The sequence below is a fragment of the Dromaius novaehollandiae genome, chromosome 28 (assembly GCF_036370855.1).
Source record: "Dromaius novaehollandiae isolate bDroNov1 chromosome 28, bDroNov1.hap1, whole genome shotgun sequence".
In the NCBI taxonomy this organism is placed as follows: domain Eukaryota; kingdom Metazoa; phylum Chordata; class Aves; order Casuariiformes; family Dromaiidae; genus Dromaius; species Dromaius novaehollandiae.
Window position 1 is genome coordinate 3,442,850 of NC_088125.1, and position 21,879 is coordinate 3,464,728.

Sequence of the window (21,879 nt, forward strand, 5' to 3'; positions counted from 1 at the left end):
TTCATGCACGTAAAGACCGAGTGGGTTTGTGACGCCTTCTGGGCAAACTTTTTTAAGATAGGGAAAAAAAAAAAAAATCAGCTACTGAGGCTTTTCCTCTAGTGAGCAATTGTTTTTAAGAGGAAAACTCACATATATGTAGCTCTGTTTCATTAAACCATGCAATGACAGCCCTGCTGTTTTAACTTTTCTTTAATTAAAGGTTTTATTTGTGCTGTTTCCGTTTGTCTTGGGGTATCCTAGATCAGATTAAAAAAAAAAACCCATCATTCAACAAAGATTACAGCAGCGGGTGGAAATTAGTGTGAACAGAGCAAACTCAGTGATGGTCTCTTATCTCCTTTTTAATAGGAAAAGCATTCTGCTTTTAATGTAGAAAATGGGATGCAGGTAGGGGAGGGAGGTCGGGGAGTCGGAGGAGGGAGAGGGATGGAGCTGTTTCGTGAGAAGTCGGTGCCCGTGTGCGCCGGCTGTGAACTCTATCCTTAAATTATATTTTACATGCACAAAATAGCACTGATTCCTTAGCAGGAAGAAGGGGTGTTAGAGGTTTTAGGGATCAAGCTGTGCACCTAGTTTTAATGGATGTTAAGAGAAACATTTAGCGGCTCTGATCCGATCCCATCCACGGACAAACCTCTCCCCGTGTGTCCTGCTCACCCCCAGCTGTGACTGGACCCATTTCCATCAGACTTGGTCTCAGCCTCCCTCTTCCCACTGGTTTTACTGGTTTCCCAGCCCTGGAAGAGAAAGCGCCTGCCTCAACCCGCCCGGCCCCATCGCAGGGGTGAGGGGGACGATGGCTCCTGCAGCGACCTCGCAGCTGCTCTGTTTGGTCCTGCTGTTCCAAGTTTTTTCCACTTCATTTTTTTTCCTATTTTTTTTTCTTTACTGGTTTGAAGCTACCTCACACAAAGCTTGAGCTTTGCCCTTAAAAATTCCTTTATCATGGTCAAGGAAGGGGAAAAGAGCCAACAAACAGAGAACGGGACGCAAAGGGCAAGAGCCTGCGGCAAATGCCTCCGGCGAGAGACGAGAAGAAACAGCGCGGATCCACTTGTACTTTCCACCAAAGGTTTTTTTTTTTTTTTATATCAATCGATGTTAAAAAATACAGACTTGTTTTACAATAATAGCACCATTTTTGTTGTATTATACATAGCACTCCTGCTGGTGATACACACGGGGGGGACGGGGACGGGGACGGGAGGGGATTAGTTTATACCCGGACCTGGAAGATCCCTTTTGCGGGGAGGCGCCTTCGTACCTGCCAGTTAGATTCCCACCTCCACCTGACCCAAAAATAGGTCTTACAGGAAGACAATAAATAAATAAGACCGTGGTTTTACTCCGCAGTCTGCCCCGTGACGGCTTTGGCAATAGTCCCAAACGGAAGCGCGTGATTCGAGGGGAATTTGGGGGTCGTTTCAGCCATTCAGTGCAGAAGTCGTACGAGTGATCGGAAAGTACTCAGGTCCTTGGGGGTGGGCATTTTTTTTTTGCTTGTTTTTTAACGGTATCGGGCTGGATTAAAAAAAAAAAAAAACAGACAGACAAACACACAAATAAAACAACTCTTTTTACAAGAAGCAGACTGGGCCGATATCCACGCCAAACTCCTGCTCGGCTCCACCAATGTCCATAGGTGCAATATCTACAATGGGCAGGCGCGAGGTCTTCTGCGATCGGTATTCGATGACTGTCTTGCCCCATTTGCCCGTGTGTTTCTGCAAAGAAAGCGAGCGAGGAGGGAGGTCATCGGACGCCCCGGGGCCACCCGAACCCGTGACCCCCCCCCCCCGGCCTGACCGGGGCTTGGTGGCCCCCCGGGACCCACCGTGCAGCCGTCCTCCAGGGCGCTGTAGGTGAACCTGCTGTTGCCCTCGGCGCGGATCTCCACGTCGTTGGAGCCCTGGATGAGGATGGCCTTCTTCAGGTTGCCCGACTCCTCGTCCATGTAGGCGATGCTGTTCTTGCAGTGGTAGGTGACGTTCTGGGAGCCTTCGGTGGACAGGAGGCGGAGGAAGGTCATCTGGATGCTGGCGGCGTTGGGAGCCAGGTTCTCATCGCCGTAGCTGAACTGCAGGGAGCAAGGGAGACGTCAGAGCCCGCAGGGGCTGCGACAACCCTTTTGAGGGGCTTCCACACCTCGCGTTGCTGGAGGGCTGCGAAAGTCAGAGCTAAGCTGGCCCACTCCATCCTTTCAAGCTAATCCTCAAAAACGGCCATTTATGATGCTCGAAAACAGCTTCCCCGGCTCAGCCCCCCCGTCCCACGCCTGGCGCACGACGTGGCCGTCAGGGATGCTTACGTGGAAACCGCCGTCGATGGTCTCGGCAAACCAGATGTGTTTCTTCTCTTTGGTCTTGCTGGTCCACCAGTTCTTCTTGGGGATGCTGCTGGGGGTCGGGTAGACGCAGGTCTCGCCTGTCTCCATGTTGCAGAAAACCTTGATGGCGTCCAAGGTGCAGCCCTGGTTCGGGTCGATCCAGTAGTGTCCTGCAAGGCAAGCGGCGAGCGTTAACGTCAGGTTTGGGGGAAACCAAGCCCAGCGTGCCGATTCCCGGGAGAACGGGAGTTGCGTGCGGGGGGGATTGAGCCGTGCAGAGGAGGAAGAGGAGAGCGCGAAGGTCTTATGGGCCAGGAGCGAAGAGCGGTGCGGATCCAGCCGCTCTCCCACGTGCAGGAGGCTGGAGAAGAGGGAGGGGAAGGCGATAGGCAGCAAGAGGGCGGCTCTTACCGCTCTTCCACTCGGGATGGCAGAGTTTGAGGTCGCGGCAGGTCCTGGCCGGGTTCTTCTTGGAGCCCTCGGGGCTGCGGATGCTCTCGATCTGGTTGTTGAGGGACTTCAGCGTGGCGTCGACCTCCGCGTCGTGCTGCCGCAGGCCGCCGGCCGCCTCGTCCGCCCGCATGTAGCGGATGGGGTCGGGGCCCTTCTCCACCTGGCCGAGGCCAGCGAAAGCGGACATGTCGATGCCGGTGCCCGGGGGGCCGGGAGGACCGGGAGGACCGGGATTTCCGGGGGGACCCTACGGGAGCAAGAAGATGTGGTCCGGACGGTCCGGTTTGCAAGCCGGAGCCTCTTCGCGGCGGCCGCTTGGCCCTTCACTCACCGCGGGACCTGGCTCCCCGCTGCGTCCGCGGGGGCCGGGAGGGCCGATGGGGCCGGGCATGCCGTTGGAGCCGTCTTTGCCAGAGGGGCCGACGGGGCCTGGGGGACCCTAGGAGAGAGCCCCAAAGGGCGTCAGCGCAAGACGCCGGGAATCTGGGCTGCGCCGAGGACGGAGGCGCCCGGCAGGACCTACCCTGGGGCCGGAGGGACCGGCGGGACCAGCAGCACCTTGGTCTCCAGAAGGACCCTGCGGAAGGAGAAAAGCGCCCGGTTATCTCCCCGTGTTGGAGGCGAGGGATGCTCTTCCGCAAAGCGGCCGATGTGGCTCCCTCCGGGGCCGGAGCGACTCCGGCAGCGCGATCCGGAGGGTCGGCGACACTCACGGGAGGTCCGGGAAGACCCTGCAGCCCGGTGAAGCCTCGGTGACCCTTCAGCCCTCTCTCGCCAGCCTCGCCGGTCTCACCCTTGTCGCCGCGGGGACCTTGGGGACCCTGGGAGCAGAGCGCAGCGGCCGTCGGGCGCGGGCGGGCGACCGGCACCGCCGCGGGACCCCGGACAGGGCCGGGCCGCGAGCGCTACTCACCGGCATGCCGCGAGCGCCGGCGGGACCGGAGGGACCCATGGGCCCTTGGGCACCCTGGGGAGAGAAGACGGCATCAGCGGCAGCCGGGCGATGCCGCCGGGGCTCTGCGAACCGCCCCGACGGCACAACCCCGCCAGCCGGACCAGCTCTCCGCGGCACCAGCAACGCGACCGCGCCGGGCTCCAAGCAGCATCTTTAAATCCTCCCCACCGGAGCGTTTGCTCTAAATTATCCCCTCCCCGCCTAAAGCTATTTGCAAAAACGCCGGCAGCTTTTCCAGGGTGTTTAGTGCTCCCCGGGCAGCGCTTGCGCACGTGCAGAGACCTAACAGGGCTCCAGACACTAATGAATCCTCCGGAAGCTGCTCCGAATCGCTAACGGGACCCCGGGCACCACTCAGAGCTCAAGCTGCACCCGCCGCCTCTCCCAATTACTCCGAGCTTTTAATTGCACCCCGGGGCGGTGCTGGCAATTATCCCGGCGTTTATCCGGCTTAACGAGCCCCTGAACCTAACGAGCCGTCGTAGCACTCACCGTCTCGCCTCTGTCTCCTTGTTTGCCGGTGGGACCGACGGGGCCGGGGGCGCCGGGGGCTCCGGGAGCGCCGGGAGCGCCCACGGGACCGGTCTCGCCGCGGTCGCCCTGCACGGAGACAGCGGGGCCGTGAGCGTGGCGCGGCCCCCCCGGGACGCTCGGGAGGGGATGCTCGGCCCCCCCAGGGCTTACGGCCGAGGGACGGGGCTTTTGGGGCCAAAAAAGGTGCTTTTTGGCCAGGACAAGGGGTTTGGGGGATGGCTTTCCCCCGGGGGGGGGCTCACCTTCACGCCGGCAGCGCCATCTCTGCCGGGGGGGCCATCGGAGCCGGGGGTGCCCTGCGGACGAGGAGCGAGGTTACGTCCCCGGCGGAGCGTTTCCCCGCGGAGGGGAGCGGGATGAGTGCGAAATCACGGGAATCGGCTAGAAACCCCCCCCCCGGCAAAGCGGACGAGCCCTGGCGAGTGCCGGGAGCTGCGTGACCCCCCCGGCTCTCGCGGCGGGCACGACACCGGCATTGCGGATGCAGCCCAGCATCGCCGCCCGGCTCCTCCATCCCACTGGCCGGCATTTCGCCTACCTCGCGCCCAGGTTCGCCAGCGGGACCCGTCAGCCCGGGGGGGCCCACGGGGCCGGGGGGGCCGCGGTCGCCCGCCGAGCCGGGTGCTCCTTGTTTGCCGGGTTCGCCCTAGACGGGGGGAGAGAAGAGGGGAGATGCCGCTGGCGAGCCGCACACGAGGCCCCCCCGCACGGCCGGTTGCCCGGCCGCCGGGTCGTTTGAAGCCTTCCGGACCCCCCCACGAAGGTGAAAAGCACCCCCCGCCCCGCCATCCGCCGCGGCTCTGCTCACCGATGGCCCTGGCAGCCCGGGGAAGCCTCGCTCGCCTCGCTGGCCCGGCAGCCCGACGATGCCGCGCTGTCCCGCCAAGCCCTGGGGGCCGGGGGGGCCGTCGGGACCCTGCAAAAGGCACAAGGGGGGGTGAGACCCCGCGGGACGGCGTCGCGCGGACGGAGGACCCCCCCCCTTCCCAAAAAACTCACCGCGGGGCCGTCCTCTCCGGGCTCGCCTTTCTCGCCAGGGGGGCCGGCGGGGCCTTGGAGCCCGGGGTCACCGGCCCGGCCGGGGGGGCCGGCGTCGCCGCGAGCGCCTTTGGGACCGTCTTTGCCGGCAGATCCGGGGGGGCCGGGGGGGCCTGGGTTACCCTGCGCGGGGAGGAGGAGGAGGAGGAGTTGGACGGCATTGGCACCTTCGCCCTCTCGCCCCAACGCTGCTCGGGAGAGAAAGGCAACGTCCCGGCATGCCGGGGGGGCTCCAGCTTTGCCCCCTTCCCAAAACCCTCATTAAGACCCTTCCCAGGATTAACGAGTTGCCCGGCATCGGCCCGGGGCCGTTTCGCTCCCCGCCAGCCCGCGGCGGGCTCGGGATGCAATCCCGGAGCCGGGATGCACCGTCCGTTCCCGCGCTCGGGCATCGCCCTCATGCGCGGAGCGGAAACCCGGAGCATCCCGCCGGAGCGACCGCGACGGTCCCGGACTCACGTTGGGGCCGGGCGGCCCGACACGGCCGGCGGCGCCGGGGAATCCGGTGGCTCCCTGCGGGAAGGAGAGAAAGGCGGCTCAGTGTCCGGGCTGCCGGCTCGCCCGCCGCGGCCCCCCCCTCCCGGCGATACTCACGGGGGGGCCCTGGGCGCCGCGTGCTCCTTTGGGACCGGTGACGCCGGTGGGACCCTGGGGAGGGCGAGAAAACGGGGTGAGAAACGCGATTCGGTGAGGCTCCGGCATCTCCGGCACCGGGTTTCGTTTTCCCACGATGGAAAAGCTCCGGGGGGATCCGGGGGGGTCCGGCTTCACCCACCTGCGGGCCGGGCGCCCCGGAGGGCCCCTGGGGACCGGGAGCGCCGGCATCGCCCTTCTGCCCCGGCTCTCCCTGCTCGCCCTTGGCGCCGGGCTGTCCGTCGGCTCCCTGGCTCGGGAAAAGCGGAGAGCAGCGGCCGTGAGCGCCGGCTCGGCCCGGAGCGATTCGGGATTGGGGGGGGGGTGAGTACTTACGGGGGGGCCGGCAAATCCGGCGGGACCGGGGGCACCGGGCTCTCCACGCTCGCCCTGCAATGGAGAGACGGGGGGGGTTAAACGGGGGGGGGGGGGGACGGCTCGTCGCGGGGGCTCGGGGCCACCGGAGCCGCTGGCATCGCACTTACCGGGGCGCCGCGGGCGCCGGCAGCGCCGGATGGGCCGGGGGGGCCGGATTCACCCTGGGAAAGGAAGGATGGAGAGATGAGGGGGGGGTTTCCCGGTTCATCCGGCAGCGGCGGGGGGGGGGCCGCCGGCGCTCTCACCTTCTCGCCGTTGGGCCCGGCGGGGCCGGGGGGGCCGATGGGACCGGTGAGACCCTGCGGGAGGAGGAAGAGGAGGAAGATGAGGATGAGCATCGCCACCGCCGCCTCCCGCCCTCCCCTGCGGCCCCGCGCCACTCACCCGCGCGCCGTCCTTGCCGGGAGCTCCCTCGGGGCCTTTCTCGCCGACGTCTCCCTGGGGGGCGAGACGGGGGGGGGCTGAGCCGAGCCGAGCCCTGACACCGCTCGGGACGCGTGTGTCCCGCCGGCGGCACTTACCCGGTCTCCCTTGGGACCAGCGATGCCGGCTGCTCCGCGCTCGCCCGGCATTCCCTGCAGCCCGGGGGGGCCCTGGGCGCCGTTGGGGCCGGCGGGGCCGGTGGCACCCTAAAAGCAGAGCGACGCCGCGTGTCACCCGCAGCCGGTGGCACAACCCCCCCCTCCCCGTGCCACCGGCACGGCCATCGCCGGTGTCACCGGTGTCACCTACCTTGGGTCCGTCGGTGCCCGGCGTGCCGGGGAGCCCGCGGGGACCTTGCAGGCCTTGGGCGCCGGGGGAGCCGCGCTCGCCGGGGAAGCCGCGTTCGCCCTGGCGCGGAGGGCGGCGGGTTAGGAAAGGGATGGCGGCGCGGGAACGGGCGCGGGAACGGGAACGGGAATGGGAACGGGAATGGGAACGGCGCCGCACGCCCTCGCCGCGCGCGGCACCGGGCCATACTCACCCTGGGACCGACGAGCCCGGGGGCTCCGGCTTCTCCGGGGACGCCCTGCGGGAGGAGAGGGCTGAGCCGCGCCGCGGGGCCGAGCACCCGCCGCGGGGCCGGGCACCCGCCCGGAGGACGCCGCAGGGGACGGGGGGCCTCACCTGGTCTCCGGGCTTGCCGCTCTCTCCCGGGGGGCCTGGCGGGCCGGGGAGCCCCTGGGGGGGGGGAAAAAGGGGTGGCATCAGCACGGTGACGCCCTGGGAGCATGTCGGAGGTGTCACGAGCGGCGTCGGGCCTCAGCCCCACTCACCTGGAAGCCGGAGGGTCCAGGCGCTCCTTGCTCTCCGCGCTCGCCAGCGGGACCCTGCGGGAAGAGCCGGCGGTGAAGCCAACCTCGGCGGGACGGGGACCGGCTGCTGCCCAGCCCCGGGGGGGGCCGGCCCCCACCTCGGGCCCGGTTTGGCCCCCACACCAGCAACACTCACCGCAGGGCCCGGCGGTCCGGCAGCTCCCGTCTCACCGTCTTTGCCGGGAAGCCCCTAGGGAGGAGAAAGCCGGGTTTAGCTCGGCGCCGCGTTCGGGTGCAACCGAGATGCAATCGTGGGGGGGGGGACACCAAGACCACCTACCCTCAGCCCCGGGGCGCCGGGAAGTCCCTTCTCGCCGGCTTTTCCAGGCTCGCCCTAGAGGGAGGAGAAGAGCCGCGGTGACGGGGACCGTCCCCTTGCCACCCCGCTCGCCGCGCGGCCCGTCCTCCCCCTCCGGGCCGGATACTCACGTTAGCGCCTTTGGGACCGGGGAAGCCCATGACGCCGGGCTGGCCGCGAGCACCCTGCGGGCCGGGGGGGCCGGGGCGCCCGTCCTCGCCGGGAGCGCCCTGCGGGGAGCCGAGAGGTGGGTGCCAGCCCCCGCGGAGCCCGGCCGCCCCCCGCCCCCGCCTCGCCCCCCGCGGCATCACTTACGGTGGGGCCGACTTTGCCTTGAGGACCAGCGTCGCCGGGGCGGCCGGTGAGACCCTGCGGGGAGAGGGGAGGGGAGGGGAGGGGGGGGCTGCGGTGACTGGTGCCGGGGGCCAGGGTCCGACCTGCCTCCGGCGTGGAAGAGCGGGTGCTCTGGTGCTAGAGCTGGTGGCGGAGGCACCGAGGGGTCCAGCTAAAGCCAAAGAGCATCTGCACCAGCCCCCAAAGAGCACCCACAGCAGCCCCCAAAGAGCACCCACAGCAGCCCCCAAAGAGCACCCACAGCAGCCCCAGAGAGCATCTGCACCCACCCTAGAGAGCACCTTCATTAGCCACAGAGAACATCTGCACCATCCCAAAAAAGCACCTTCATCAGCCCCAAAGAGCACCCACGCCAACCCCAGGGAGCATCTGCACCAACCCCAGCGAGCACCTTCATTAGCCCCGAAGAGCACCCACGCCAACCCCAAAGAGCACCCGTGCCAGCCCCAGAGCACCTTCGTTAGCCCCAAAGAGCATCTGCACCCACCTCAGGGAGCTCCATCACCAGCCCCAGAGAGCACCTTCATTAGCCCCAGCGAGCACCCACGCCAACTCCAGAGAGCACCTTCATTAGCCCCAGCGAGCACCCACGCCAACTCCAGAGAGCACCTTCATTAGCCCCAGCGAGCACCCACGCCAACTCCAGAGAGCACCTTCATTAGCCCCAGCGAGCACCCACGCCAGCCCCAGGGAACATCTTCATTAGCCCCAAATGGCACCATCATTAGTCCCAAGGAGCATCTGCACCAACCGCAAAGGGCACCTGCACCAGCCCCCAAAGAGCACCCATGCTGGCCCCAGCGAGCACCTTCATCAGCCCCAGGGAGCACCTTCATCAGCCCCAAAGAGCATCTGCATCAACCCCAGGGAGCACCTTCATTAGCCCCAGAGCACCTTCATCAGCCCCAGAGCACCTTCGCCAGCCCCAGGGAGCATCTCAGCCCCCAAAGCAGGACCACGAGCCACCACGTGTCACCGCCATCCCCTGGTGGCACCGACCCGGCCGAGCTCTGCCCCCGGCCACCAGGGACCAGGCAGCCGGGAGAGGCCGCGGGGGCCAGCCCGACCCTCCTCTTCCTCCCGTTTAACGGGAAGGACCCAGGAGCGCGGCGCTGGGGAGGAAGGCTCCTTCCCGCGGGAAGCCGGGCGCCGGCCCTCGCTGCGTCCCGGCTCTCGGCACGGCCTCATCCCGCTGCCCGGGCTCCGGATCCGTCCCCCCCGTCCCCATCCGCGGCGCGGTGCTCACCCTGGCACCGGGCAGGCCGGGCTCTCCGGGGCGGCCGGGATCGCCGGTGGCTCCCTTGGGACCCGCGAGGCCAGCGGGACCGCGTTCGCCCGGAGCACCCTACGCCGGGCGGAAAAACGGGAGAGTTCGGGGGGATGTTCCCGGGGGGGGGGCATCCTCAGACCCCCCCGCGCCCCCTCCCTTGCCCAGACGTCCCACCTTGGGTCCGGCCAGCCCGTCCTGTCCGGGGAAGCCGCGATTGCCGGGAGCACCCTGAGGGAGGAAGAGGAGGAGGAGCGAAGTCAGGGCGGGTGGCGGGGGGGCCTGCGGCCCGCGCCGTGGGGACGGGGCGCCCACGCACCCGCTCGCCGGGGGGTCCGACGGGGCCGGCCGCTCCGGGCTCGCCGCGGGCTCCTCTCTTGCCTTCCTCGCCAGCCGGTCCGGGAGCACCCTGGGGTCCTGCGGGGCCCTGAGGAAGAGGAGGAGAGGGTCAGAGTGAGCCTTCCTCGCCCTGGGGGCACGGTGGGGGGGTGCAGCGGCCCCCCAGCATCATGCAGAGGAGGCTGGGGGGGGTCCCCGGTGCGACGGAGGGGGATATGGGGGGGGTGAGGCACCGCCGTTGCATGTCACGCCTGCGCCGGGGCTCAGCGGCTCCGGCGGGGATCCGGCCCCGGCACATTGAGGCTGGTTAATGAAGCGGCTGGGAATGTTCCCGGCCCCGGGAAGCGGGAGGCCGGGACCCGGCGCAACACAGCCGCTATTGTTCCCGGGCGGCCGCGGGGGGCGCGGGGGGGGCTGCGGCCCGTCGAGGGGCCTCGTTAGGGGAAGAGGCTCATTAGCCGCCGCCGAGACGCTCGTCGCGGCCGGGGGGGCCAGGGAAGGGGGCGGCGGGGGCCAAGCGGCGGCACCCGGGCACGGGGGGGCCGGCAGTGCCGGGGGGGCCAGTACTCACCGTCTCGCCCTTGGGACCCTGCTCACCCTTGAAGCCTGCGATGCCGGGTTCTCCCTGGGGGGGAAATAGGGGTGGGTGTGGGATATGGGCCGCCATCCCTGCCTCCATCCCCGTCCCCGTCTCTGTCCCCGTCCCACCCCCGTGCCCATCCCCATTCCTGCCCCGTGCCCATCCTCGTCCCCTTCCTCATCTTCATCCCACCCTTGTCCCCATCTCTCTCCCCAGTCTCTCTCCTGTCCCCTTTCCTGTCTCCATCCCATCCTCGTCACCACCCCTGTCCTCTTCCTTGATGCCATCCGCATCCCTGTCCTCATTCCCAGGCCCTTCCCCATCCCCAGTCCTATCCCCAGCCTCATCCCTGTTCTCATCCTCATCCTTGTCTCCATCCTCATCCCTGTCCCCCTTCCCAGCCCTTTCCCCATTCCCATCCCTGACCTATCCCTGTCTCTGTACCTGTCCCCATCCTATTCCCATGCCCATTCCCATTCCTGTCCCTGTCTCCATCCTCGTCTCCATCCTCATCCCTGTCCCCATTCCCAGCCCCTTCCCCATCCCCAGTCCTATCTCCAGCTTCTTTGCTGTCCCCATCCTTATCCCTGTTCTCATCCCTGTCCCTATCCCCATCCTTGTCTCTATCCGCATCCCTGACCTATCCCTGTCTCTGTACCTGTCCCCATCCTATTTCCATGCCCATTCCCATTCCTGTCACTGTCTCCGTCCTCATCCTCGTCCCATCCCTGTCCCCATTCCCTTTCCTGTCCCCATCCCAGCCTCATCACTGCCCCATCCCATCCCTATCCCTATCCCCATCCTCATCTCTATACCTACCCCTGTCTCTGTACCCATCCCTGTCCTATTCCCATTCCCATTCCTGTCCATGTCTCCATCCTCATCTCCATCCTCATCCCATTCCTGTCCCCATTCTCTTTCCTGTCCCCATTCCTGTCCATGTCTCCCTCCTCATCCTCATCCCATTCCTGTCCCCATTCTCTTTCCTCTCCCCATCCCTGTCCCTGTCCCCAACCTCATCCTTGTCCCTATCCCACCTCCATCCCCATTCCTGTCCCATTCCTGTCTCTGTCTCCATCCTCATCCTCATTCCCAGCCCTCTCCCCATCCCTGTTCCCATCCTCTTTCCTGTCCCCATCTTCATCTCCATCCTCATCCCTGTCCCCATCCCCATCCTCGTCCCCATCCCTGTCCCCCATCTTCGTCCCCCTCCCGGTCCCCAACAGCCCCTTTGGGGACCCAGGAGCGGGCGTCCCGGGGGTGGCACAAGGGGGATTCGGGCAGGGGCAGGACCCGGCCCCGGGTGACCCGCAGAGGGGACCCGCAGAGGGGACCCCAGGGAGCCCGGGGGCGGAGCCTATGGCCAAGGGGGAGGGGCCAATCCACCTGGGCGGAGCCTGGTGAATGTGGGCGGGGCCAGGGCGAGGTGGTGGGTCCCCGGGGGGGCTCTTACCGTCTGGCCTTTGGGTCCCAGCGGGCCGGTGGCACCCTGGGGACCGGGTGGGCCGCGGGGGCCGGGGAAGCCTGGAGCGCCCGCGATGCCCGGGGCGCCCTGCGGGCAGCCGGCGGCCGTGAGCAGGGAGGTGCCACGTGTCCCCCCCCCTACATCCCCCCCCCCACGTCCCCCGGCATCCCCCCAACTCCATGTCCCCCAGCGTCACCCAGCGTCCCCAAGCATCCACCAGCCTCCCGCGTCCCCCAGCATCCGCCAGCATCCCTCCCGGTCCCCCAGCATCCCCCCACGTCCCTCAGCGTCCCCAAGCGTCTCCCAGCATCCTGCATCCCCCAGCATCGCAGTGTCCCCCCCATGTCCCCCAGCATCCCGCGTCCCCCAGCATCAGTGTCCCCCCCATCCCCCAGCATCCCCCAGTATCCCACGTCCCCCAGCATCGTAGTGTCCTCCCATGTCCCCCCATGTCCCCCAGCATCCCACGTCCCCCAGCATCGCAGTGTCCCCCCATGTCCCCCAGCATCCCGCGTCCCCCAGCATTGCAGTGTCCCCCATGTCCCCCAGCATCCCGTGTCCCCCAGCACTGCAGTGTCCTCCCACATCCCGTGTCCCCCTGCATCCCGCAGCATCCCGCATCCCCCAGCATCGCAGTGTCCTCCCGTGTCCCCCTGCATCCCGCAGCATCCCGTGTCCCCCAGCATCGCGGTGTCCTCCCGTGTCCCTATGTCCCCCTGTGTCCCCCAGCATCCCACGTCCCCCAGCATCGCAGTGTCCCTCCCGCATCCCCCAGCATCCCACGTCCCTCAGCATCAGTGTCCCTCAGCATCGCAGTGTCCCCCAGCATCCTGCAGCATCCCCCAGCACCCCACATCCCGGGGGGGCTGAGCCCTCCTGCGCCCCCTCCCCGGGGGGGGCTGGGGCACCCCGCCCCGTCCCCCCCCCCACCCAGCCCCACTCACCGCCGATCCTTTGGCGCCGGGGATGCCGTCGGTGCCGGGGTTCCCCTACGGAGACGGGGCGCTGAGGCGGGCGTCCCGCGATGGTGGCACGCGGGCCAGGGGACGCGGGGGGGGGACAGACCCGCTTCGGGGGGGGGGTGGTACTTACGGGGGCACCCGCGGGGCCGGGAGAGCCGGGGGTGCCGGATTCGCCGCGGGGGCCCTGGGCGCCCTCGGGGCCGCGGGCGCCGGTGGGACCAGCTTCGCCCTGCCGGGAGACGGGGTGAGGAGGGCGGCGGGGGGGCGTCCCGCCTGCCCCCCCCCTCGTGCCTCAGTTTCCCCAGCCGTGCGGCGGCCGGCGGCAGCTCACCTTGGAGCCGGGGGCGCCGGGGAAGCCGGGGGCTCCGGCGGGGCCGACGGGTCCCTGCGGGGGGGAGCAAAAGAGAGCGTGAGCACCCAGGGGGGGGTCAGGGGGGGCTCCGTGCCCATAGGGTGGGGGGGGGGCAAGAAAAGCCCTCTACTTACGGGGGGGCCGGCGGGGCCGGGGAGCCCATCGTTGCCACGAGCGCCCTGGGGAGAGAAGGCAGCGGGTGTCAGCGCGGGGTGGGGCGGGGGGGGGGACACGGTGGTCCCCAGCGTGGCAGAGCCCCCCGGGCAGCCCCCCACCCTCCCAGGGAGGGTTTCCCCCCCCCAAATTCCTGCTAGAATGCCCCCCCTCGGCGCTGGCTCGGTGCCCTTTGGCTGGTGCCGAAGCCTCTCCGGGTTCCCGCAGCCCCTTCCTCCTCCTCCTCCTCCTCCTCCTCGGGGTGAGAGGAAGGACAGATTTCACGCTCCGGGGCATCCTCGAGGCTCCCCCCCCCCCGAACCCCCCCCCCCGTGCTGGGGTACTCACGGCGGCACCGGAGGGGCCGGGACGTCCTCTCTCGCCGGGCAGCCCGCGGGGACCCTGGCCAAGGACACGGCGGCGGGTGAGACCCCGGCATGGACCCCCCCCCCCGCCGCGCCTCGGTCCCCCCCCCCCCGCCGCCCCCCATCACTCACCATGGGGCCGGGGGAGCCGTTCTCGCCCGGAGAGCCGGATTCACCCTGCAGGGAAAAAAGACGGAGAGGGTGAGGAGCTCCGCGCCCCGAGGCCACGGGGATGGGCTGCCGGCCCCGGGCACCGCTCGGCACGGCCGGGACACGGAGGCCCGGCACCCCGCGTCGCCCGCCGGCGCTCACCTTGGCTCCGGGTGCTCCGGCCTCTCCCTTGGCGCCGTCCAAGCCGGGGTAGCCCTGGAAGGGGGGGGGGACAAGGGAGCCGGGTCACCCGCCAGCGGGGCCAGGCCGCGGGGGGACCGGGGACACCGGCGGGGACTTACCCGGTGGCCTTTCACTCCGGGGAGACCCGGTGTCCCAGGGAAGCCGCGAGCACCCTACAAGTGAGCACAGAGCGGGGGGGGTCGGGGGGGCGAAGGGGGCTGCACGGAGGCCGCTGGCCCAGCAGCACTGCAGCCCCCCGGGGACGGATCCGGCCTCACCTGGGGGCCGGGAGCGCCGCGTTCGCCGGATTTGCCGGGTTTGCCGGTCTCGCCCTGCCGGGAAAAGAGGAGAAACCCGTCGGCTTTGGGGCCGGGGCGCAGGGCTGCCGCGGGCGGGGGCGGCGGCCAGCCCGCCCCATGCAACGAGCTGCCCGGTCTCAGCCGCGGCGGCGGGGCCGGGGGGGCTCAGGGCGAAGCGGGGCGGCCGGGGCACTTACGTCGTCGCCGGGTTTCCCGGGAGGTCCCGGCGGTCCCCGGGGACCCATCGGACCCTGGAAAGGACGGAGACGGAGCGGTGACGGGGACGCCGGCGCGGCGGAAGGGCCCCGTCCCCGCTCGGCTCCCCAGTACTCACGGCAGCGCCGGGCTCGCCGGGCTCGCCGGGGTTGCCTTGAAATCCTTGCGGACCCTGCGCGGGACAAGGAAGCGTCAGCCGAGCCCGTCGGATACCCCCGCATGGGGGGGGGGGACGGCCACCGCGCCGGGGGGGGGGACGGTACTTACGGGAGCGCCGGTGGGGCCGGGAGGGCCGCGGGGTCCCATGGGGCCCTGGGGGGGACGGAAAGACGGACAGCGGCGTCACGGCCCGACAAGCCGGGCGGGACCCGGAGGGATGCGAGAGCCGAGCGCGCGCGGCGCTGGCCCCCGGCCATGTTTACTAGGAGCCGGGTTTCATTTAGCGCTTGCCAAGCGCCGCTCGCCGGCGGCGATTTCCAGCAGGAAATTTTCCCGGCTCTCACGCGTTTCCCGGGAACAAAACCCTCCTCTCACCCACCCCCCCCCCCCAACCCGGCAGCTCCGGCTTCGACCCCTCGGCAAACGCCCGGGGGATGAAGTCGCGCCGGCGCTCGCCGCGCCCCGGGATGCATCCCGGCGGGATCGCGCCCGCGGAGCGCCCGGGAAGCCGGCGCTGCTCCGGGTGCCTGGCGTTACCATGGGGCCTTGCATGACGCCCATCTGCGCGCCGCCGGCCTTCTCGTCGAAGCCGCCCGCCATCTGCGCAGCGAAGTTCTGCGGAGAAGAAGCCGCGGCTCAGCCCCCCGCGCCGGCCCCGGCGCCGAGACCCCCCCGGAACGGGATGCGCCGGGGATGCGGGTGCAGCCCGGGGCTTCCCGCGCCATTCGGGGCGCCGGGATACTCACTCCGCCAAGGCCGGGGGGTCCGGGAGGGCCGGGAGGGCCGGGGGGGCCGGGGTTACCGGGGGTGCCGGGTTCGCCATCCCTGCCTCGGGGTCCGGGAGCGCCCTGCGCGGGAGAAAGACCGGAGTTGGGGAGGGAAAAAGGCTGGGTTGGCACCAGTGCGCTCGCTCCGGCGGCTCGCAGCATCCCTGACACCTGCGGGATGCGGCAGCCATCCCCAAATTCCCGTGTCCATGGCAGGACACTGCAGCCGCCCCCAAATTCCCATGTCACCTGAGGGACACTGCAGCAGCCCCCAATTTCCCGTGCCCATGGCAGGACACTGCAGCCGCCCCCAAATTCCCATTCCCATAGTGGGATGCCGCAGCCGCCCCCAAATTCCCGTGCCCATGGCGGGATGCTGCAGCCACCCCCAAATTCCCGTTCCCATGGCGGGATGCCACAGTCACCCCCAATTCCCGTGCCCATGGCGGGATGCCGCAGCCACCCCCAAATTCCCATTCCCATAGTGGGATGCCACAGCCTCCCCCAAATTCCCATTCCCATAGTGGGATGCCGCAGCCACCCCCAAATTCCCGTGCCCATGGCGGGATGCCACAGCCTCCCCCAATTCCCATTCCCATAGTGGGATGCTGCAGCCACCCCCAATTCCCATTCCCATAGTGGGATGCCGCAGCCTCCCCCAAATTCCCATTCCCATAGTGGGATGCCGCAGCCACCCCCAATTCCCATTCCCATAGTGGGATGCCACAGCCACCCCCAATTCCCATGCCCATAGTGGGATGCCACAGCCACCCCCAATTCCCATGCCCATAGTGGGATGCCGCAGCCACCCCCAATTCCCATTCCCATAGTGGGATGCCGCAGCCACCCCCAAATTCCCATTCCCATAGTGGGATGCCGCAGCCACCCCCAAATTCCCATTCCCATAGTGGGATGCCGCAGCCACCCCCAATTCCCATTCCCATGGCGGGATGCCGCAGCCACCCCCAATTCCCATTCCCATAGTGGGATGCCGCAGCCACCCCCAATTCCCATTCCCATGGTGGGATGCCGCAGCCACCCCCAATTCCCATTCCCATAGTGGGATGCCGCAGCCACCCCCAATTCCCATTCCCATAGTGGGATGCCGCAGCCACCCCCAATTCCCATTCCCATAGTGGGATGCCGCAGCCACCCCCAAATTCCCATTCCCATAGTGGGATGCCGCAGCCACCCCCAATTCCCATTCCCATAGTGGGATGCCGCAGCCACCCCCAATTCCCATTCCCATAGTGGGATGCCGCAGCCACCCCCAAATTCCCATTCCCATAGTGGGATGCCGCAGCCACCCCCAATTCCCATTCCCATAGTGGGATGCCGCAGCCACCCCCAATTCCCATTCCCATAGTGGGATGCCGCAGCCACCCCCAAATTCCCATTCCCATAGTGGGATGCCGCAGCCACCCCCAATTCCCATTCCCATAGTGGGATGCCGCAGCCACCCCCAATTCCCGCGCCCCGGCAGGATCCGTCACCGCCGCCACTTCGCGACGGCACCGCTCACCTTCTCCCCTTTCTCGCCGCGGTCACCTCGCTGTCCCTGCTCGCCTGCGGGACCCTGGGGGGGGAAGCAGGGGGGGTCAGGGCACCTGGCGCCTCCCCCCCCCCCGCCGCCACCCCCCCTCAAACACGCCAGCGATGCCGGCGGAGCAGCACCCACCTGCGGTCCCGGAGGCCCTCGGGGTCCTACGACCTGCAGCGGGGGGAGAAGCACAGATCAGGGGGGGCCGCGCTAGAGGGGAGGGTCCGGGGGGGGCAAATGCGGCGCGACGCCCACTTACATCTTTGATATCGCCGGGTTCGCCTTTCTGTCCCTGAAACGCAAAGCCGGGGTGAGCAGCATCCGCGCTTCCCTGTTTTTCCCCATTTTTTGCACCGCGTTTCCCCCCCCCCCATCCCAAATTTCGGCCCCTCGTGCGCGGGCGATGCCCTGGCGGCGACGAGCTCGCAGGCGCGTGCCCAGCCGGGGGGGGCCACGCCGGGGCCTGCCGTCGAGGCCAGGGCTTGGTTTTGGGGGAAAAACCGTGGGAAACGGGGCCGCTCGGCGGGGGGGCTCCCTGCGTCGCGGCGGGGGGGGGATCAGCCTCACCTTGGGGCCAGGTTGCCCTGTTGGGGGAAAAAAGAGAGAAATTAGCAGCGGGCCGGGACGCGCCGGGATGCGACGCCCGGGGATGCGGGAACCGGGGCCGGCGCGCGCGGGACCCCCGGGAAGGGGGTGAAAACGGGGCCGGGGGGGGCCGGGGGGGCTCCCGGGAAGCCGGGCAGAAAAGCGGGAAGCGGCAGCCAGGACGGAGCCCGGGAAGGGCTCAACCCTTCCTCCCCCCGGGGAAGGGTTAAAAAAAGGCAACTTCTGCTCTGGGGGCGCCCAGACGTCACCGTTCTGCACCGATTTTTCCCTTTTTTTTTTTGCAACCGCAATATTTGAATTCGCTTTTTCGGCAGGTGCTTCCGGGGCCGCCGGGGGGGCGGTGGGCGGGGGGGGGGCCGCGGTTTTCCCATGCTCGCGGCCGCCGTGCCCAGCCCGCGGTCTGCGGTCGGGAAAAGCCGGCGGCCCCCCCACGACGGCCCGCTGCGCGCGGCCAAAATAAAGGGTTTTCTAGGGATTCGGGAAAACCTCGCGGCCGCGTAACGAGCCGGGGGTGGCTTTAACCCTGGCGGGGCTTTTCCAGCCGGCATTCCCGGGGCGAAACCTCCTGTTCCCGGGGCGAAACCTCCTGTTCCCGGGGAGAAACCTCCCGTTCCTGGGGAGAAACCTCCCATTCCTGGGGAGAAACCTCCCGTTCCCGGGGCAGGACGGAGCAGAAGTTGCCTTTTCCCAGCGGGACCCCATGGATGAGCCGGAGCAGCTCATCCATTGCCGACACCCGAGGCCGTTCGCTCCGGGAATTTATTTATGGGGGGGAATAAATAAATTCGGACCGCTGGCGGCGGGCTGGTCGGTGGGGCATATGGGGCAGCACTCTCCGAAGGGGATCTCCGGGCTGGGGCAGTCGCGCAGCTCCTCGCAGAGGATCTCGTCGCAGAGGACGGTGCCCGTGTCGCACACGCAGATCCGGCACGGCTCCGGCTTCCACACATCCTTGTCGCTGTAGCGCTGCCCGTCCTGCACGCAGCTGCCTGCCTCCTCTGGCCGGGGGGGCGGCGGGGGGGCGGCCGGGGAGCGGGGGGGGTGGAGGGGGAATGATGGGGGAGAGGGGGGGAGTAAATGGGGGAGAGGGGGGGAGTAAATGGGGGAGAGGGGGGGAATGATGGGGAAGGAGGGGGGAGTAAATGGGGGAGAGGGGGGGAATTATGGGGAAGGAGGGGGGAGTAAATGGGGGAGAGGGGGGGAATAAATGGGGGAGAGGGGGGGAAATTATGGGGGGGGAAATTATGGGGAAGGAGGGGGGGAATAAATGGGGGAGAGGGGGGGAATAAATGGGGAAGGAGGGGGGAAATTATGGGGAAGAGGGGGGAAATTAATGGGGAAGGAGAGGGGGGATGATGGGGAAGGAGAGGGGGAAATAAATAGAGAAGGAAGGGGGAAATTATGGGGAAGGAAGGGGGAAATTATGGGGAAGGAAGGGGGAAATAAATGGAGAAGGAAGGGGGAAATTATGGGGAAGGAGGGGGGGAATAAATGGAGGAGAAGGGGGAAATTATGGAGAAGGAGGGGGGAAATTATGGGGAAGGAGGGGGGAAATCAATGGGGGAGAGGGGGCAAATAAATGGGGAAGGAGTCGGGGGGGAAACAGCATCACGGCATCGGCATGGCTCGCGGCATGGCCCCCCCTTGGCCCCCGAGGTGGGGGGCACGGGTGACCCCCGGGCGAGACCCCCCCGCGGCAGGGTGCTGGCGGGCGCGGGACAGCGCGGGGGCACCCGGCTGCAAAGCGGCGCCGCGCTTAAAAAATAATAGTAATAATAATAATAATGATGATTTTTATAAAAATGGGGTTTTTTAAAAAATCCCCCCCCCCCCGGGCGAGGCCTTCGCGGCCGGGCAGCCCCCGCCGGCTCCTCGGAGGCCCCCCTGGCGCGAGCGGCGCTGGCGGGGCCCCGCCGGCTGCTTTCCTCATCAGGCGCCGAGCGGGGGGCCGCGGGGGCCGCCGGGGCCGCGGCGGGGGCCGGGGGGGACCCGGGGGGCCCGGCGGGCCCGGTTGGGAATGCCGCTCTTCCGGAGGGGGACAGAGGCCTCGATTGAGGGGCGCCGGGCGCTCCGGATAAGGCGGCATCTGGAAAGCATCGCTGCCAGCCCGGCCGAGCAAACACGGCGGCGCAGCGGGGGGGGGGACCGAGCCCCCACCGGCGCGGGGAGGAGGAGGAGGAGGAGGGGGAGGAAGGCCCGACGGCGCGGGAACGGGGCCTGGCGCGAGGCCGCGGGGGCCGCGGGGGCTGCAGGGACCCCCCCATCCCTGTTGCAGCGTGGCAGGGGGGTGCCCCGCTCCGGGGGGGCTATGGGGGGGGGAAGCGGAGGAGCCAGCGCGGGAAAAGGGGCGACGGAGGCGCGGGAAAGCAGAGCCCCCCCAACCCGACCCCCCCCTCACAGCCGGCGCCCCTGCCCCAGCGCTGTCCCCCCCCCCCCCCGGGATGTCCCCCCCCAGTATCTCCGGGCCTCTTCCCCGCCGCCCCGGGATGTGTCCCCACGCCAGACCCCGGCATGCCGGAGGTGTCCCCTGCCGTCCCCAGGCTGTCCCCAACCGCCCCCAGCCATCCCCCCCCGTCCCAAACTGTCCCCCACTGTCCCCTACTGTCCCAGGCCGTCCCCCACTAAAGCCCGGCTGTCCCCTGCTGCCCCCCAGCTGCCCCCCACACCCTTATGCAGTCCCCAGTGTCCCCCAGTGTCCCCCAGTGTCCCATGCTACCCTCCCTCCGTCCCCCACTGTCCTACGCTGCCCCCCCACTATCCTATGCCATCTCCACCGTCCCCCAGTGTCCTGTGCTGTCCCCCTCTGTCCCCTGCTGTCCCCCGCTCTCCATATGCTGTCCCCGCTGTCCCAGGTTGTCCCCACACTGTCCCTCTGTGTCCCCCACTATCCTTAAACTGTCCCCCCTCTGTCCCATGTTGTCCCTCACTATCCCTATGCTGTCCCCCACTGTCCCACACTGTCCCCCCACTGTCCCACACTGTCCCCCAACAACCCCCCCACTGTCCCATACTGTCCCCCCACTGTCCCATACTGTCTCACGCTGTCCCCCCACTGTCCTGTACTGTCCCCCACCGTCCTTATTCTGTCCCCCACTGTCCCGTGCTATCCTCACACTGTCCCCCCACCATGCCATATTGTCCCCAACTATCTTTATGCTGTCCCTAGGCTGTCCCCCACTGTCCTTACGTTGTCCCCCGCTGTCCGTACACTGTCCCCTCCTGTCCCCCCTGTCCCCCACTCTCTGTACACTGTCCCCCCATCCCACATTGTCCCCAACTATCTTTAGGCTGTCCCTAGGCTGTCCCCCACTGTCCTTACGTTGTCCCCCGCTGTCCGTACACTGTCCCCTCCTGTCCCCCCCGTCCCTCACTGTCTTTACATTGTCCCCCACTGTCCGTACACTGTCCCCTCCTGTCCCCACACTGTCCCCCCCGTCCCACATTGTCCCCAACTTTCTTTAGGCTGTCCCTAGGCTGTCCCCCACTGTCCTTACACTGTCCCCCACTGTCCGTACACTGTCCCCTCCTGTCCCCCCCTGTCCCCCACTGTCTTTACGTTGTCCCCTCCTGTCCCCCGCTGTCCCCCGCTGTCCGTACACTGTCCCCCGCTGTCCTTACTTTGTCCCCCGCTGTCCCTACGTTGTCCCCCGCTGTCCCCCGCCGTCCCCCCGCGCCGTCCCCCCGCGCCGCCCCCCCGCCGCCCCCCCCGGGTCCCGGCGGCGCCGCGGCACTCACGGAGGTCGCGCTGCTGGGCGGCGGCGGCGGCGGCGGCGGCGGCGAGGAGGAGCGCGACGGCGGCGGCGAGGCGGAGCGGGCGGCGGCCGGCGGGCATGGCGAGGCGCCCCTCACCGTGCGGCGGGCCGAGCAGTGCCGCGCCGCCCCGCCGCCGCCTATATGTGCCGGGCGCGGCCCCCCGCGCCCTGTAACCCGAGCCGGGCCGGCCCCCCCGGCCCTGCCCGCCGGGAGGGAGCGCGGGGCGGCGGCGGCGGGGGACCGGCCCCCCCCCCCCCCCGGCTCCCTCCTCCCGGAGCCGCGGCGAAGCCCCGCGTCCAAACGTCGGGGGCGGGGGGGGGGGGAAGGGGACCCCCCCCCCCGCATCCCCCTCTCCGAGCCTGGGAGGGTCCTGGGGGCGCTGAGCCCCCCCCGCCAAGATCCTGGGGGTCTGGGGGGGCTGAGACCCTCCTCCTAGGGGTCCTGGGGGGGTTGAGA

At 68.4% G+C, this 21,879-nt stretch overlaps 1 protein-coding gene across 1 annotated transcript; it reads right to left on the reverse strand.

The window, feature by feature from the left end:
* Positions 1-1,057: 1,057 nt before the first annotated feature.
* Positions 1,058-21,542, reverse strand: COL2A1 (collagen type II alpha 1 chain). The gene is made up of 54 exons (XM_064498725.1): positions 21,406-21,542; positions 18,462-18,668; positions 17,632-17,648; positions 17,324-17,356; positions 17,203-17,235; positions 17,047-17,100; positions 15,504-15,605; positions 15,295-15,372; positions 14,866-14,910; positions 14,717-14,770; positions 14,580-14,633; positions 14,362-14,415; positions 14,203-14,256; positions 14,063-14,116; positions 13,883-13,927; positions 13,734-13,787; positions 13,367-13,411; positions 13,212-13,265; positions 13,011-13,109; positions 12,863-12,907; positions 11,907-12,005; positions 10,445-10,498; positions 9,854-9,961; positions 9,712-9,765; positions 9,514-9,612; positions 8,229-8,282; positions 8,045-8,143; positions 7,896-7,949; positions 7,752-7,805; positions 7,577-7,630; positions 7,428-7,481; positions 7,285-7,329; positions 7,053-7,151; positions 6,842-6,949; positions 6,705-6,758; positions 6,566-6,619; positions 6,428-6,481; positions 6,279-6,332; positions 6,085-6,192; positions 5,904-5,957; positions 5,769-5,822; positions 5,271-5,432; positions 5,080-5,187; positions 4,810-4,917; positions 4,514-4,567; positions 4,230-4,337; positions 3,696-3,749; positions 3,496-3,603; positions 3,306-3,359; positions 3,114-3,221; positions 2,741-3,029; positions 2,312-2,499; positions 1,838-2,080; positions 1,058-1,727 (listed from the first exon to the last, which is right to left on the reverse strand). The coding sequence occupies exons 1-54, from the start codon at positions 21,500-21,502 to the stop codon at positions 1,581-1,583; spliced, it is 4,476 nt and encodes a 1,491-aa protein (XP_064354795.1). The 5' UTR covers positions 21,503-21,542; the 3' UTR covers positions 1,058-1,580.
* Between the last annotated feature and the right edge of the window lie 337 nt (positions 21,543-21,879).

Bases quoted from the DNA above. Each gene is read 5' to 3' on its own strand.
- COL2A1 (XM_064498725.1), bottom strand. From the start codon at position 21,502: ATGCCCGCCGGCCGCCGCCCGCTCCGCCTCGCCGCCGCCGTCGCGCTC. The intron at 5,958-6,084 runs GTGGGTGAAGCC...CGCCCTCCCCAG, and splicing joins CCGGGGCGCCCGGCCCGCAG to GGTCCCACCGGCGTCACCGG. The intron at 5,823-5,903 runs GTGAGTATCGCC...TCCTTCCCGCAG, and splicing joins GCGGCGCCCAGGGCCCCCCC to GGAGCCACCGGATTCCCCGG.